This window comes from Thermobia domestica, chromosome 6 (assembly GCF_964235325.1).
Source record: "Thermobia domestica chromosome 6, izTheDome1.hap1.1, whole genome shotgun sequence".
Classification (NCBI taxonomy): domain Eukaryota; kingdom Metazoa; phylum Arthropoda; class Insecta; order Zygentoma; family Lepismatidae; genus Thermobia; species Thermobia domestica.
Window position 1 is genome coordinate 41671239 of NC_137459.1, and position 17058 is coordinate 41688296.

The 17058-nt window shown below is 37.5% G+C and overlaps 1 protein-coding gene across 2 annotated transcripts in view; it reads left to right on the plus strand.

The window, feature by feature from the left end:
- The window catches only part of LOC145687961 (uncharacterized), a 104742-nt gene that overhangs the window by 78472 nt on the left and 9212 nt on the right, over nt 1-17058 (plus strand). The window contains exon 6 of one of the 2 annotated variants that reach the window (XM_081761568.1): nt 8189-8255. The exons of the other annotated variant lie outside the window; for it this stretch is intronic. Coding sequence (XP_081617694.1) covers nt 8189-8255 — 67 coding nt within the window. The remainder of the gene's footprint in view (nt 1-8188; nt 8256-17058) is intronic. 2 annotated transcript variants of the gene reach the window in all.

Below are 17058 nucleotides of genomic sequence, written 5' to 3' on the forward strand. Positions count from 1 at the left end.
TGCAGGATTCTGAAACTTGGATATTTGGATGGAGCAAATACTAGTTCCTAAATCAAGTCTTGACCCACTATTGTAGGTCCCATAGTTTTGGAGCTATGGACCTTTAAAGTTCATTTTTTTTTCATATTTTCTGCAGCCTGTAACTCTGAAAGGAAGCATTTATGCACCCAAGTTGGTCTATACTTTTCGTCTTATCTTGGTGTCAGGAATCACTTCCCAAACGTTGTCGGGGTTGTTTTGAAACACCCTGTATACGCGACATCCTTTGGCATCCTCGGTCAAGCTAGTTTGTGGTGAATAGCATCGTGTCCGTGGGTTTTCTCACGTTATTCCTGTTTCCTTCCACATTCTCATTCCACCATTTTTTCCATCATCATTTACTTGCCTTAATCACTCGTCTTCCTTAGCCTAAAGGGCATAATCGTGGGACGTTAAATTGAAAGATTTCATTTCATTTTTCATTCTTTAGCATGAAGTTTAACGAAAGAGAGACTGACCAAAGCTTAAAACCCACTTTATTTTAAATTATAATTTGTAACTGTTTCGGATATCTAGCATATCCTTCTTCAGACACTATCGAAAATAAATGATATGCTAGATGTCCGAAACAGTTACAAATTATAATTTAAAATAAAGTGGGTTTTAAGCTTTGGTCAGTGCCTCTTTTGTTAAAATAATCAATCCAAAACCATGAATAGTCTTACTAATGAAGTTTAACTAGTAATGATTTTTTTTCGACATCTGATGGTAAGAAGCCACATTATCACGAGATTGTTTTTGTTTGTTTGTTTGTCCTGTAATGTTTGCTTTGCTTATTAAAGGGAGACAATTATGGTAGGTTCATTCCCGTTTGGTCTATTCCCGTTTCGCCTATGGACCTTCCAACAATATATATCATTATCGTAGTCTATCTTAAGTCCGTTTGGCCTAAACCCGTTGTAACTACATTCACTCGACGAGGGATATTTAGTGTCTGAGGGATTGTTTTCACAAAGATTTATGAGCAAGTTTACTTCTCAACATCAGCAACAGCTCTGAAGTGGTTGACTGTGATTCTACGCAAATACATTCCGTGCCACTAGTAGCTGCAAAGGTCACCATTTCAAAAATGCTCTTTTTGAAATGGTTTTCCTTGAAAATGTTAATTTTACCTTTCAGATATACTTTATAGCAGCTAAAAACAATCGTGTAAATAGATTCATTAAAATCCAGTATTCAACGTAAACAAAACCAGGAATAAGTAGGGAAAGTGGGTCTACACTTGTAGCCAAGAACAACGATTCTTAGGATTCGTATAATACTTACAAATATAATTTACAATATAACCTTTATAATATGCTGTACTACATCATCATTTATAATATGCAATGCTTACAAGTATCTTTACACCAGCAAATTTTAAGTTTCCAAATGTTAGCAGTATAAAACTGCATCTACATACTGTATTAAGTCAATTTCTCCTGATTAAAATCTAGATTCTTACATATTGATGCGATTATCAACACGTTTACATTTTAACTTTTTTTTTTTTTTTTTTTTTTTTTTTTTTGTCTTCGGCTTGTGTCCAACTTCAAGAAGCTGCATAAATCTTCCGTTTTCATCTTCCTCTTGCTCCAGTAACTGAAGAAGAGTATATACATTCGGATGCTCATTAGTTATTTTGCGGTTCAATTTTAAATGCCATCTTTCAACGGCATTGTTGGTCCGTGTTGACAATAGTAAATGAATTCTGATATGTGATTGGTGGAATTGGCTGTAGTTAGTTACTCAATCACAAGTAAGGAATGCATCCTTGGCTGTCCCTTCATATTAAATGTTTTCATTTGTTATTTCATAGTGTCTGAAGAAGCCAATCGGTTAGTTGACGAAACTGTTACACAACTGTGTTTCTTGATTAAATAATTACTTTGGTCAGTTAATTGGTTGTAATTTTAGAGATCTCTAAGAGTTTCTTTATACTTTATAATGTCTAATGTTCTATTTTTTTATAAACTAACGGAACAATTTTAAAAGGCCAGAGATTAGCTATTCAAGATGAGTTTCTCGAACTTTACAAGGCAGGTTGGTACTCCCGTAGATTTAGAATTTAGGATTTAGATTTCTGGGCTTTCGGCATCTAAGGCCATTTAACGTTTGAGGGATTACGTCAATCGGCGAGCACACTATCCGGTGAAAGTGAAGGAAGAAAGGATTGGGGAAGAAAGGAAGCGGCCTGGGACCTATATATTAGGTACCACCCCGGCATTTGCCTAGTGTGAATGAGGAAAACCTCATTCAGGGTGGCTGGCCTGGAAGAGCATTTTACTCTTTTTCGACTGAGTGTCCCCACTGGGAATCGAACCCGGGACCACTCGCACCGAAGGCGAGAGCGTTAGCGACTACGCTACTCGGGGTCACCTCGGTGCTCCCGTGGTTCTGAGAGATGAATCATTATACCCTCCAACTGCCCTGCTGAGAAAATTTGCACACACATTCCCTCAGACACTAAATATCCCTCGTCGAGTGAGCATAGGCGAAACGTGAATATGCTAAACGGTAATACTTGTTTCACTTACATATATGATGAGATTGAAATAATGATGTAAATTGCTGGAAGGTCTATATGCGAAACGGGAATAGGTCAAACGGGAAGATACCTTAGTTTCCGCATTGTGTGTGTGTGTGCGGGGGAAGAGGGTATTCCATGTTTCATTGATGCATTTTAGGTCATCTTTTTATAAGTCCACACAGCACTTAGAACATAGCTAATCAATTGTAACATAATTTACGTTATTTTACTATTCATTAGCTACGATTAGCATAACATTATGTTACTCGAATTAATGCTTAACACGTAAAATGTATGTGCCTTTGTTTTAAATATCAATTAGTTTTTCTTTCGAAAGATCGCAAGATTATCGCTCTCTAGCAAATCTATCGAAAAAAAGAGACAGAATTCAAAAATTCGTTTTGTTTCAACAGTCATCGAATTGATATATCAAATTCGTGATTTCAATGAATTTTTAAATTTTATGGCCCTAGAAATGCTCAATGCCTGTTCGTCCCAATGCATATGACTATGCCTAGAAAACGTACCGTTCAACGTATCCGGATCAAATTTTAAACTTAATATATTTTTTTTTGTAACATTCTCCATGGACTTTTAAAATTACTCTCCGCAAATTAGGGCAGTTTATTGGAGTGTAAACACAAAAGAATGCGATTCTCTCGGAAATATCTCTAATTATTTTCTTCACATTTAATAAATATTTCATTAATAGCACTAAAATACAACATAAACCATTTTTCAGGAAAATATCCACAAGGGGTAGTTTACTCTTCGATCATTATTTTTTTCGGCCATTGTTTAAAGTTCTCTACTAACTCTACGACAAAGTATAAACAGTGGTCGAAGTGAGACGGTATGCGATGGTATGCCATACTGCCTCTAATTTTTCAGCGATGAAGGCATATTACCTCTGTTTTTTCAGCGATGAAGGCATATTACCTCTGTTTTTTCAGCGATGAAGGCATACTACCTCTGTTTTTTCAGCGATGAAGGCATACTACCTCTGGTTTTTCAGCGATGAAGGCATACTACCTCTGGTTTTTCAGCGATGAAGGCATATTACCTCTGTTTTTTCAGCGATGAAGGCATACTACCTCTGGTTTTTCAGCGATGAAGGCATACTACCTCTGGTTTTTCAGTGATCATGATGTACCGTTACTGGACAGTAGATGCTAAATATCTTTAATATAAATCCATTTTTATACGTAGTAATTGACGAATAACTTGGCACATAAAAAGATTTTATTTCTTATGTAGAAATAATTTTTAAGTTGACAACATAGATATTTTGTTATTTTTTCCTATCTTTTATTTCTAAAATGTGATGTCTTCAAAGAAGTTCATCTAGTTTTTATTTTGATGTGTCATATTGAGTTTTTTTTTACTTTCTTATGTGTGTGTGTGTCTTGCCTTAATGCGTATGTCGTGTTTTGAGCATCGGCGAATTTAGGGGTTGTTTGCTGTGGAGGGCGGATATTCCGGGAGTTTGGAATACCTCTCAGTCAAGCAGGGGCTCCGGGAGTTTTGCCACAGGAAATTGTTTTTATAGAAACTCGGTTTTTGAGAATTTTCGTGTACGACAACATAAGGGGATATTTTTTAATAAAAAAGTTCAGAAAGTTGTTGGCGGAGGATGAAAGTCTCTCCATGCCCCTCACGTAACTACAGAGAAGCTCTTCAATGCCTTTGAATCATTATATAAATAAAAATGCAATCTTTTAGTCAACATACCCTCACTGTATTTCAACATTTAGGTAGCCGGTATGTCGAGTCAAAATCGTTAATAAAACATACCGCCTCTGCGTTTTTTCCACTTCGAACACTGGATTTCTCAAGAAAAAATCAACAATCGGTGATTTACTATTGAAGATGAGATTTACTCGGAGAAACTTTTCCGAAAACGCCTATTATAATTTTGTTCATTTTTCGTAAATTAATATTTCCGTACTAACTGTAGCATAACATGATTCAAGTTAAGAAGGGAGGGCAATAAAGCTTATTGCGGTGACTCGCACCTTTTTGACTTTGTGATTAAGAACTTCTGGTATTTTCCTAGCTTGATTTTTTGTGTATGTATATATCGTCCCTCTCGAGACAATAGGGCGTATCTCATTTTCTTAACTTTCCAGGAGGCAAGTTTAAACTTTTTCTCAGTATTTATTCTATCGTCTTCTTTGAAAATTTAGTTTGATCTCCTTCATGTCAGGTATGTAACTTACGAGATCAAATTAAAGTTTGACAGAACACGATAAAATAGACTTATGATAACATCTTTAAACTTCTTTCCTGGAAAAGTCGAAAAAATGAGATATTCCCCTTTGTTTCGAGAGGGACGATATGAGAACAACTATTGTCGGTATGCAGTAAAATATACCTCTATTCTTGAGAAGTATACCTATACCGATATTTCCCAACCATCCATCTAAAAGTTCAATCCCTGCACATACTATACCTATAGTAGTTTTTTGGTAGACAATACGATACAATACAGATAGGTCACATTTTGAAATGAAATGAAAAATGAAATCTAAGGATTTTACGTCCCACAATTATGAGGTCACATTTTGACTCTACTTAATATGTTAAGTCGGATTTTCTTTTATGCATCAGCAGCTTGCATTACCGCATATTCACACATTTCCATCTATTTTCTTGGTATCTTTTCTGATGATCAGGATCGTCAGTTCAAGCACAGAAATAATAAATTTCAATCATGACGCGGAAGTATTGCGGTATGCAATAAACTGAATCTATCAAATGTGCTCTGTAAACCACTTGTGTAAATCTTCCATTAAAATGTGAATTTAATGTTTCTGAAACTTACAAGAAAAGTAAGTTAGGCATAAGAATATGCATTGGGTATTGGAAACAATTGAAAATTATTAAATAATTTTAATTATTTCCAGTGCAAATACTATCAATCTAACACTATAGAGCTCTAACAAGTACATGACTTAGAGCAATACTTTTTTTTCTTGTTTTGTAGATTATTCTAACTGTTGAAATTTTGTTTACATTTAGTCCATCTCGATATACAATCCTTCTCGTTGTGCCTAGTATGTCTATATGATATTTCAATTGTAGTCTGTAATACAGCTACATCAACAGTTTGCACAGCTTCACATATCCTTCTCCAAAGTGTTACAAGATCTGAGGCATGGATTTGGTAGACACACACACAATTATTTATGTACTCTGAAAAGAAAAGAAATTCCTAGTTTTATGTTCCACTTTTATGCCCTTTAGGCCATTTAGGTTAAAAATAACTAATGTAAGTGAACAATTATCAAATAACCGGAAGAATGAGAATGTGGGAGGAAACAGTGGGACCTCTAGAAAACCCACAGACACGATGATGTTCACCAAAAACTTACATGACCTTTGAACGAACCAGGGACCTCTTGCATCGGATGTGAGCGCTCTATTACTCAGACATCGTGTCCCCTAAAACGACCAAACGAAAATACTCAAGTGGTGATATCGGGTGACCAGACAGGCTAGGCAATTGGTCTGCCACGACCTATACATTTCTCAGAGAAATGTCAATTCAGAAGTTTCCGAGTCCAATCCAGTGTGGAACAGCTCTTATCTTGTTAGAATATTATAGTTAGTTGCAACTTCCATATCTGAGAACGTATATACTTCTAAATCATGTTAGTCCTCCCCGCTGGTCTAGTGGTTATAGCGTGCCTGTGGTGCAAGAAATCCCGGTTCGATTCCTGGTGGAAGGGTCTTAAAACTTGAACGCATTACGTTGGTTCGAATTCAACCTTAAACAATAGATTCACGTCTCATAAAGCCTCAATGCTGAAAGGGACACTAAACACCAACAAACCAACTAATTTTAAATAACGTCGCTGTATTTTGTCTTGGTAATATTCTAATTTGCAAAGAGGCATTTAGTGTCATTTCAGATTTTTCTGGGCGGGGGGAGGAAGCGCAAGATGGTCTACCAACGTAACAGATTCACATTTTTTATTAATATATTAGCATACAATTTACTAAAAAGTATATACTAAAAATATAGCCCTGCTCCTCTCCTTTATTGCTCTATCTGTTTCTCTTTATTGCTGTTATGGACGAAAAGCTGAGCTTCGACGTCATATATCTGAAAATTGGAAATAACTTGTGTATTAGGTGTATTTGTCTGAAAAGGCAGACAGAAGTACTCGAGGTTACTTTTAGATGATGTGCAAAGGTTAGAACATCTGCTGTGGGTTGATTCCAGGCCTTGCTTATGTCTTACGATTTCACCGCTATCTATCCGAAGAAAGAGTGAAAATTCAGGACAAGGAAGAACAAAGTCATCCTACCATTTAATCACTGATTAGGACGATTTGTGGTAGGCTCACTCCCATTACTCACAACTGAAATCCATCAACCAGTTATATCTACTGGTGGAGGGAGGTCCTCTAGCGAGGGGGAGTGTGCCATCATACTCAGTGTTGGCATTAAATCGTTTAAGGCAGCCGTGTGCAACAGCCGGCCCGCGGGCCATTTGCGGCCCGCCTAACCCTGTCTTCCGGCCCGCTGGTCAGTTATTGAAAACAATAAATATTATATATATATATATATATATTTTTTTTTTTTTTTTACCAAATTTGTTAATAGTGAACTTGAAAATTTCCATCGATCACACAGAAGCGTAACATGGTAACTCCCTAAAGACAAGCACTTGGCAAGTGCAGGTACTTGGGGGAAATTTCCCTCGGTATAAGGATTGCTAGATGTACCGACAAAGTTCTAAATACCTTATTCTGCTCCTCTTTAGTGAGTAAATGTTTTGGTTACCAGTAACTCAGTTGTTTTGTGGTATTGTGATGTAAATTACGATGAACATGTTCCATCATTTAATACTATACTATTCAATTGTCGAAAAAATTATATACCTACAGTGAGGCCCGCGATGCCACTTAGTGCTCTGTGATTGGCCCGCCCTCTGTTCCAAGTTGCACACCCCTGGTTTAAGGCAAGCTCACTTGTAGGCGTCTCAGCATCACGATGCAGTGCATCCCACTGTTTACAATCAGCAGAATCTCATCAAATCCGGGAGCTTTCTGAAACTAGGAAGAGGTTTGAGTTTCGAACCTGCCTGCTCCATATTACGCAGACTTACCAGGTAGCGCACGTACCTTATTGGACACTTTGCTCATTTGGGAGTAGGACAACGTTCTTCTTCCCTGGGTAGAGACAATAAACGACCAATCCTTCATTTCTGTCATAGATAAAGTAAAATTATGATAAAAGAAAATATGGGAACAGATTGAGGTAGGGATCAATAAACGAACAGATCTCTTTGTATTTAGTACTTTCACAGTTTTATTCAAAGAAAATACTTTTTTTTTTTTGCTTATTTCTTACATGTATTTAATTTTATGATTATTACGGTTTTTGGCTATTACAATTTTTGGCAACATGTATTATTTTCTTCTTTTTTGAAATATTCTTTGTTGTTCCTTTGTCAGTTAAATTAATTCATCGACCATTGAGAAGCAGTGAGGCGAGAGCATATTTTGGTAGTTCCTAGTTTGATTTTTGTCCTTATTTGTTTCATTTTGTTCTCTTTTTCTTTTTTTTTTGTTTTGTTTTGCTATTGTTTAATTTTTAAAGAAAGCAAAAATTATCAACATCCATTTCTAGGTGAGACTTCAGAGAAGACAGAACCCAAGGTAGATTCAGGGGAGGGAGATGAACCACAACCGGAGAGGTATTTATTATTACCTGCGATTAGTATTAAAAAATAACTTGCTAATAATTTTCGAAACATATGCTTTATAAAGTCACATCAAATTTTAAATTTGGCAAACTCCTCTCTGATTAGCTAGAAGCTTGAACGGTTGGCATTCACGTAAATTGGCGAATGATAAAGCAGCAACACGGGCTTGATCTAAGCCAATCAGATTATTCTTCAAACAGATTTCGTTCAGACATAAATAGAACTTTAGCATGTGCCGTTCAACAGTCTATTTTTAATTATTATTACTGAAATGTTTTGTTGTTTAATTTGTTTATATTGTATAACATTTTGATTCCGAGGAGTAACTTAGGTAAAGACTAATCATATCTAGGCTAAAGCTGGGACGGAATGTCTTGCAAATATTGTTGTGAAATGTCAAGTATGAAATGCAAAACTATTCAATGCTTTGTCTAGAACTCTGCAGGGTTTCTTTAAGTTTAGAAAATGTAACTAAAAGAAAAGTAATTAGTATACAGAGTGAGCCATTTATCTTGATATGCACATGCAACTTTTGAACTAATGGACAAATATTGCTGAAATTTTGTAGCATGCAAACATCGATAGGGGGACTTGTTTCCCATATTCTGTGATACCACAAAATTAATATTGTTGCCAAACCCAACGTATCTTTACATTTTTCAAATGGCACTATGCCAGGTTATTACAAATCTCAAATTTGCACGTAAAACAAAAACCTACAACGCCGCCTTTTTATGTAGTGTTGCAAACTAAGAACTCTGTAATATCATAAGCATAAAAGAACAAAAAAATCTGGATTCTATCTCAGTAATGACTAGGGTTGCCAAGCCTGAAAAGTAAAATTACCGGCCAGTTGGCAACCCTAGTAATGACACAAGTGAGACGGACTGGATAATCCACATCCAAAATACCTTAATGATGAATACTTTGGTCATTATACGACGTATTTTGAACAACTAGAAACAATAAACGGCTTTGTGATCTTCACACCTATCTTCAATTTGACGAGGTACTTATCTAACAAGGAACCCCTTGAGAGCGAGATAGCAAGTGCAATCTATAGTAAGGCTCATTTGAAAGTGTAGTGTGAACAATGATGACAGGAAAAATATTAGCTGCTAATGACTTACCATGTTCATCAGGAGGACGACAGAAAATACGTTTCCGGAAGGTGCAGAGATCAACATTCTATGGGATATATGCATTACATTTCACAAAATGGACATCGTCGACATTCAAGAAATGTTCAAAACAAACCATTAACTTTGCACCATGAACATCGAATGAAAAATGACGCGCCAGAGTAATCACAATGTTCGCACCATCAAGATTGAAGGCGAACTCCTTGGGAGTTACAAACCATTCAGGGCATTCAGCTAGGTATCCACTCTTAAAGAATGCATACAAAATCATATTTGTGTAGCAGGTGCCATCACATTCCATCAATTCTCCCCGTTATATCAATATGATTCTATATGCATTCTTTAAAAGTGGATACTTAGCTGAACATCCTGAACGGTTTTTAACTCCCAAGAAGTTCGCCTTGATGGTGCAAACATTTTGAACACTGTGGCGCGTCATTTTTCACTCGGTGTTCATGGTGCAAGTTAGTGGTTTGTTTTTAACATTTTCTGATGTCGACGATGTCTATTTTGTGAAGTGTAATACATATATTCCATAGAAGGTTGATCTCTGCGCCTCCCGGACACGTATTTTCTGTCGCCCCCCTGATGCACATGGTTAGTCATTAGCAGCTAATATTTTTCGTGTCATCATTGTTCACACTACACTTTCAAATGAGCCTTACTAGAGATTGCACTTGCGCCCTCGCACTCAAGGTGTTCCTTGTAAGCAGTTTTTCGAAATAAAACCTTTTTTTTAAAAAGTCGAATTTTTGTTCGTATCTATTCTTAATCTGTCATATCATGATCACAGTGTTAGGCACTCAAGTACATTGCCTCGCCTGTCTCATTTGCGTTATTACTGCTGTAGAGGCAACTAAAATTTGGATGTTTGTGATACTGTCGCATCCTTAGTTTGCAACATTGTATAATGTAAATAGCACTGAAAGTTTTCGTTTGACATGCTGATTTGAAATATGTACTAACCTGATGTGTCGTCGTTTAAAAAACGAAAACAAAAAAAAAATGTTGAGTTGGTAACACTGTTAACCTTGCAGTATCACAGCGTTGTTTATACTGACATTTGCATAGTAAATAATTTCAACGATTTTTTTCCTCTAGTTCAATAGTTACAAGGACGAATCGTGATATGGTCCTGAATGGTCCATCCTGTATATTTGTATACCAACGTTTAGTCAAGAAATTAAGCTAAAATACTATTTTTGTTAGATATGTTGTGTCATGTCCAGGCAAGACTTGAATGATAAGGAATGGACGGTTTGGGTACAAAACCTCGCGGACCAAAACCTCGCCTGGCGAAAACCTCGCGGCCCAAAATCTCGCCGGGCCGAAACCTCGCCTGGCCAAAACCTCGCCGCCCAAAACCTCGCGGGCCAAAATCTCGCCTGGCCAAAACCTCGCCGCCCAAAACGTCGCGGGCCAAAATCTCGCGGGGCAAAACCTCGCCTGGCCAAAACCTCGCCACCCAAAATCTCGCCGGGCCAAAACCTCCTCTTCCAAAACCTCGCGCCCCAAAATATCGCCATACCCAAAAACTTGCCTGACCAAAATGTAAATGTTCCAACAGATTATAAGGATGACGGTATAAAAGACGCTGTTTCAGTAGAAGTATCACGGGTATTTGACCAAGTCCCGCGATACCATATGGAAATTCTATTTCTGTATTAGAGGGTTTCAATGTGAATGTAGGGCGACAGGATGTTTTTAAACTGGTTATGGGGAAAGAAAGTCTGCATAAGGAAAGTAATGACAACTAACGGGGTTAGTTTCATGAACTTTGGAACATCCAAAAACTTAAAATTTTAACAAAAATGTAATATTTATGAAAGTATGAAATGATATATAAGTTTTTACGACGTCCCTTGATTATGTCCTGTAGGTTAAAGGAGACGTAGATGACCAGGATGAAGGAAATGATCGAATAAAGAAAGTAGGAGGAAACGGGAATAACCCGAGAAAGCCCACGCACACGATGTTTTGTATATTCTTCTTCTTCTTCTTCTTCTTCTTATTATTATTATTATTATTATTATTATTATTATTATTATTATTATTATTATTATTATTATTATTATTATTATTATTATTATTATTATTATTTGTAATGTGGAATTGCATATTAAGAAACTCATTGGGTAAATTTTAAAGAAAAGTTTCATTCGCGGCGAGGTTTTGGGTGGCGAGATTTTGGCCACGCGAGGTTTTGGCCCGGCGAGATTTTGGGCAGCGAGGTTTTGGGAACGCGAGGTTTTGGCCAGGCGAGATTTTGTCCCGCGAGGTTTTGGCCACGCGAAGTTTTGGGCGGCGAGATTTTGGCCACGCGAGGTTTTGGCCCGGCGAGATTTTGTCCTGCGAGGTTTTGGCCTTCGAGATTTTGGGCGGCGATGTTTCGACCGCGAGATTTTGTCCGTATCCCGGAATGGACACAACGTTTCAGCCTGCAAGTCAGACGACACACCACACTAATACACCATACCAACTCGTTCATCTAGGCTGACGGATACGTGTGCCAACGTGTTGCAGAAATACAGAAATAATGTATTTAGCAATTTTGTTAGGGATTACGGCTTGAAACTTCACCCAATGGCTAAATGATCAAATGTTGTTACCCAGTCGAAATTCATGTTATTCATCGTCTTAATCATCATAGGTATTCTGCCATTATTGGCAGGTCACTTGCTGCAACTGAGAAGTTCCCACCCTCCACACTCTTCCGCTAACCTCTCCGTCTTCACTTACGATTTCTCTGTTTTTATATCGTCCTTGAGTCTTTCGCCCTCTCCCTCTCTTTCCTGCACCATACCCTCCAGAACGTCGCTCATGAGACAGTTCCTTCTTATCCAATGTCCCAATCAGTTCCTCTTCATCTTCTTAATAATATCTAAAATTGTTATTTTCTCCCCTACCATTTCTAATACCCTCTTATTCATTTTCCGCTCCACTCATCTAATTCTCTCCATTCTTCTCCACACCCACATTTCGAAAACTTCGAATCGTTTTTCATCATTTTGGTCATGTTTCTGACCCATAGAGCACAATTCTTTACAGGAAACACTTTATCAATCTTTTTCACAACCCTTTATTCTAGGTCCCACAAAATAGTATGTTCTTCCTCCTAAAGGTTTGTTTCGCCATTCCTATCCTTGCTTTTATTTCACGTTCACACTTCATGTCATCATTAATAACCCAGATATCGAAAACTAGTCACCTGTTCTATTTTCTTCCCTGCTGCTTCTATATTTGACACCGACCCCTTCATTCCAATCATCATTACTTTTATCTTTCTAACATTTATTTTCATCCCATATTCTTCACAGTCCTTCCTCACGTTTTGTAACATCTTATTGATTTTCCCTTCAGATTGTAGAACAAGCACCACATCATCTGCAAACCGCAAACTTTTTTTTGTCTACTAGTTTAGTTTAAAAGTTACAAGAGCAAATCATGATAAATGGTCCTCCCTGTATTAATACCAACGTGCATTTTAGTGGCATTATCGTACTTGTAACATTTATTTTTGTGCGAAACCCACCAAATTACAGAGCATCACTAATATACCTGACACAGTAAAATATCTTTAAGAAGAAGAAGAAGAAGAAGAACCAATTTCCTACTTCGGATTCTAAATCCAAAACAAATCAACGTTTAACGTCTAGCTGCTGTTATACAAGGAATTGGAAGTGTTTCACGAATGCTGAAGATACTATTTGAAGCTGCCCAATAATGCCATTGTTCGAAATAATGTATTTGCTAATTTTGTGTACGATTACACCCATTGTAGTGCACGGAACTTTTATGGGAGGACAGAGCTTGTTTCTAGTTTAGTTATGTATGGTAAACCCATTGGCTCCCATCGCGATTATTTACAACTTTCTATAACAGAGTATAATACGCCAAGTACTTCGTTAATTCTATCACAATATAGAATCAACCTCGACGCCCAAAATTTTACCCGTCAGCGTCAAGGGCGCCGATCCCCCTCATGTGGTCCCCCTCATTGTATTTATGAATATACAATATTTGGCATTACTTAAATGCGATTTGTCTTAAAATCCTCATATATATTCCTTCTGCATCTGAATGGGCCCTTAAATTTACAGAGAAATCGGCGCCCTTTCTCAGTGTGATCAAACCAAGTACGAAAAGTACACGCAGGAACTATTTAGTTGATTATGTAAGGCGGTTAAGTAAATGTTAATAAAAGCATATTTATTTGTTTATTAATATCATGCAGTGAGACTTACAGTATACGTACTATTGTGTGGTTAGTATGTCCATCCGTCCGTTACTCCGCACGACAAATCTTGAACAGTTGCCAATTCTTTAATTCTATTTTTTTCTTTACAATAGATAGCGATTACTTCGACCCTATTTGCTAATAGAGTTAATCTGTTAACAGATTAACGGATAACGGCGAGTTTAACGACAGTAGGACGTGTATCTCGGCTGGTTCTTTAATGAAATCAATCCGTTAAAGGATTAACGGATAACGGAGACTTTTAATAATGCTTACCTATAGCCCATATACCGTACATGTAAGCGATTTTTATAAAATTTTGTTTCCTGGCAACAGATAGCTAGAGCAATCATCTCGGTTGAGTTTGTTAATGTAGTCAATCCGTTAATGTATTAACGGATAACGGCGTCTATCTGTAGCCCATATCCCATACATATAGGCCAATTTTTTAATTATTTTCGCCACACATAGCTAGAGCAATTACCTCTACCGAGTTCGTTAATAACGGATTACGTTAATAACATGCTAACGGCTAATGGAAATTTTAACGATGGCTATTTATTTCCATAACCCATACATGTAAGCGAAATTTGGAATAAATCCGTTACCATACTAACGGATAATGGCGATTTTAACGTTCTATATTCCGTGCATGTAAGAATAGTTTTTAATTCCGTTTTTTCACAACAAATAGCTAAAGCAAAGCTTGGTCCAGTTCGTTAATGGAACTTATCCGTTAACATATTAACGAGTAACGGCAAATTTAACAATGTCTATCTTTATTTCATATCCTATACATATAAGCGAAGTTTTGAATTCTGTTTTTCGCAACAGAATTATTTCGGACGAGTCATTAATGAAGACCATTCACTAACGGGTAACGGTGAATATTTTATGCATGGAAATAGCTCTCGTGATCCTCTTTACTGTCTTACCAGAATTTATTTCAAAGGTAACTTTCTGTGTTAACAGACACTGTTAACATACGTGCACTGTTTAATGTGAGTCTGCGTAACGTGGATTTCGACTGGGCAAAAACCGTTCAGTGACGTAACTAGGAAGACAAACGGGGCTTTGCCCCTGGCGCTGGATAGGGAGGGCGCAAAATTTGGCAAATATTTGGGGGGAGCGTTTTGGTTTGGTTGGTCATATGGGCGCTGAGGCGAGTTCTCGCCCCGGGCGACAACTGGCGTATTTGAGTCGATGATCGTTGATTATTTAACCATTGAGTGAAGTTTCAAGGTGTAATCCCTAACAACATTTCTAAATACATTATTTCTGTATTTCTGAACCCATTGACACACGTATCCTTCAGCCTAGACGAACGAGTTGGCAGGGTGTATTTGTGTGGTGTGTCGTATGCCTTGTGGGCTGAAACGCTGTGTCCATTTCTTGTTATTCAAGTGTCTTACCTGGACATGACACAACATATCTAACAAAAATAGTATTTTAGTGTAATTTCTTGATTGGAGTCCCTTTTCATCACTAGAGGTTATGTATGATAGAACCTACTAATTAAAGTGGGATCAGAACCACTCTAACCGAATATTTGACGTCATAGCCTTCAATCAAGCTGCATATGTGTCTTTACCATTTTTCTTAACAAAATAACAAAAGAAGTGATCTCACGTAGCTTAATTGAATCAACTACTTCGTCCCTGGCAAGCCACATTTAGTTAGCACTATACTGATTTTATACTTATGTAACATTACGAGGAGTGCTCAACAATTATTGTCTCTGACATAGAAGATCTGTCATTTTAACACATAGTCTCTCTTACTGTAATACACTTCTCTCACTTATGTTCTACAGCACGAATACCAGTTCAAAAAAAAAAAAAAAAAACTTGGCTTGGCTGTGCTAGAGGCCATTCTTCGACAACTTGCATAACATGCTTATCGTTAGCAAACTTTGTCGCTCATAGGTTCTGCTTAAACTTGGAGAACAGGTGAAAGTCACTTGGGGAAAGATCTGGAGAGTAGGGAGGGTGCTCAAGTATTTGAAAGCCAACATCATCAATAGCGGCGGCGATAAGAGTATTTCTGTGAGCAGGAGGATTGTCCTGCAGCAGCAGCACTTTCCTGTGTAGATTTCCTCTGGGTTTCTCCTTGATTGCCCCCCTAACTTTTGAAATCAAAATGGATAATAGTAACCTGTAATTGTCTTTACCCCTGGAGATAGTCAATGAACAGTACGCCCTTAGTATCCCAAAAATATGGTGGCCATAAACTTCCCAGCTTATGGCATTGTCTTGAATTTCTTGCGGGCCGGAGAACCATGGTGTCTCTGTTGCTTGGACTCTTTATCGTAATGATGTACCCAGATTTCATTAACGGTCACACATCTAGCAAGAAAGTTGCCCGAGTGTTTCTTAAACAAGGTCAAACTTGTCTCTGAACAACAGACTCGTTCACGCTTTTCATCACTGGCTAACATGCGTGGTACCCATCGGACCGATACCTTGTGCACCTTCAAGTGTTGGTGTAAAATTGTGTCTATTGAACCGAGTGTCAAGCTACTAACCTAAGCTAACCTCCGCGCAGTAAGTCGTCTGTCAGCTATTATCAGTAGGGGCGGCTTTAGAATTTTAATTTTGGGTAGGTCCATTTCCTTGCTTATGGATTCATATACAGAGTTGATTGATTAATGGCTACTCTCACAATAGTGGCTGATGCTATTTGTTAGATAATTACCTACCATTAATATAAATAGTGGCAAATATATTTACTCTTTATTTAGTAAATCCTTTAGCGTTTATATATATATATTTTTTTTTTTCAAAAATTTTGGGTCTACCCAGTCTACCCGCTAAAGCCACCACTGTTTATCAGGTCGCGAACCATGTTAATGTTTTCTGGAGTGCACACTGTTACGGACGGTCCTGCACCTGATGCATGTTCACAGCTCTTCCTGCCGTAACGTAAGTCACGTGACCAGTTCTTGATGATTTGGTATGTAGGGGCACCATCACCTAATATATTCACCATGTCTTCGTGAATCTCCTTGGGTGTTAATCCCTTCCTCTGGAGGTACTTAATGAAGGCTCTTTGTTCAGATTTGTCCATTTTCGCAATCATCCCTCACTTTGATCTGAATAACAAAGCAGACCATTAACATTGTACACCCGGTATGACTGAAACTTTGTCTTTAAGAGTCTTCATCCCGGCGAAATTAAAATACCGCTAATTTTACAGTAATTATGTGATATCTTCAAATAGATAAAAGATAATCGAAATGTGGAAAAAGAGCGCCCTAGACAATATTATTTTACATGAGAAACCGGTATCACGACTCACTTATCTGCTTTCGATTTCGAGCTATTTTGAAAATCGGCATTTATTTTCGCGTTTCTAAACAGCTGAAAACGGAAAGTCGCTAGGTGACTTGTGATAACGGTACCTCACGCAAAATAAT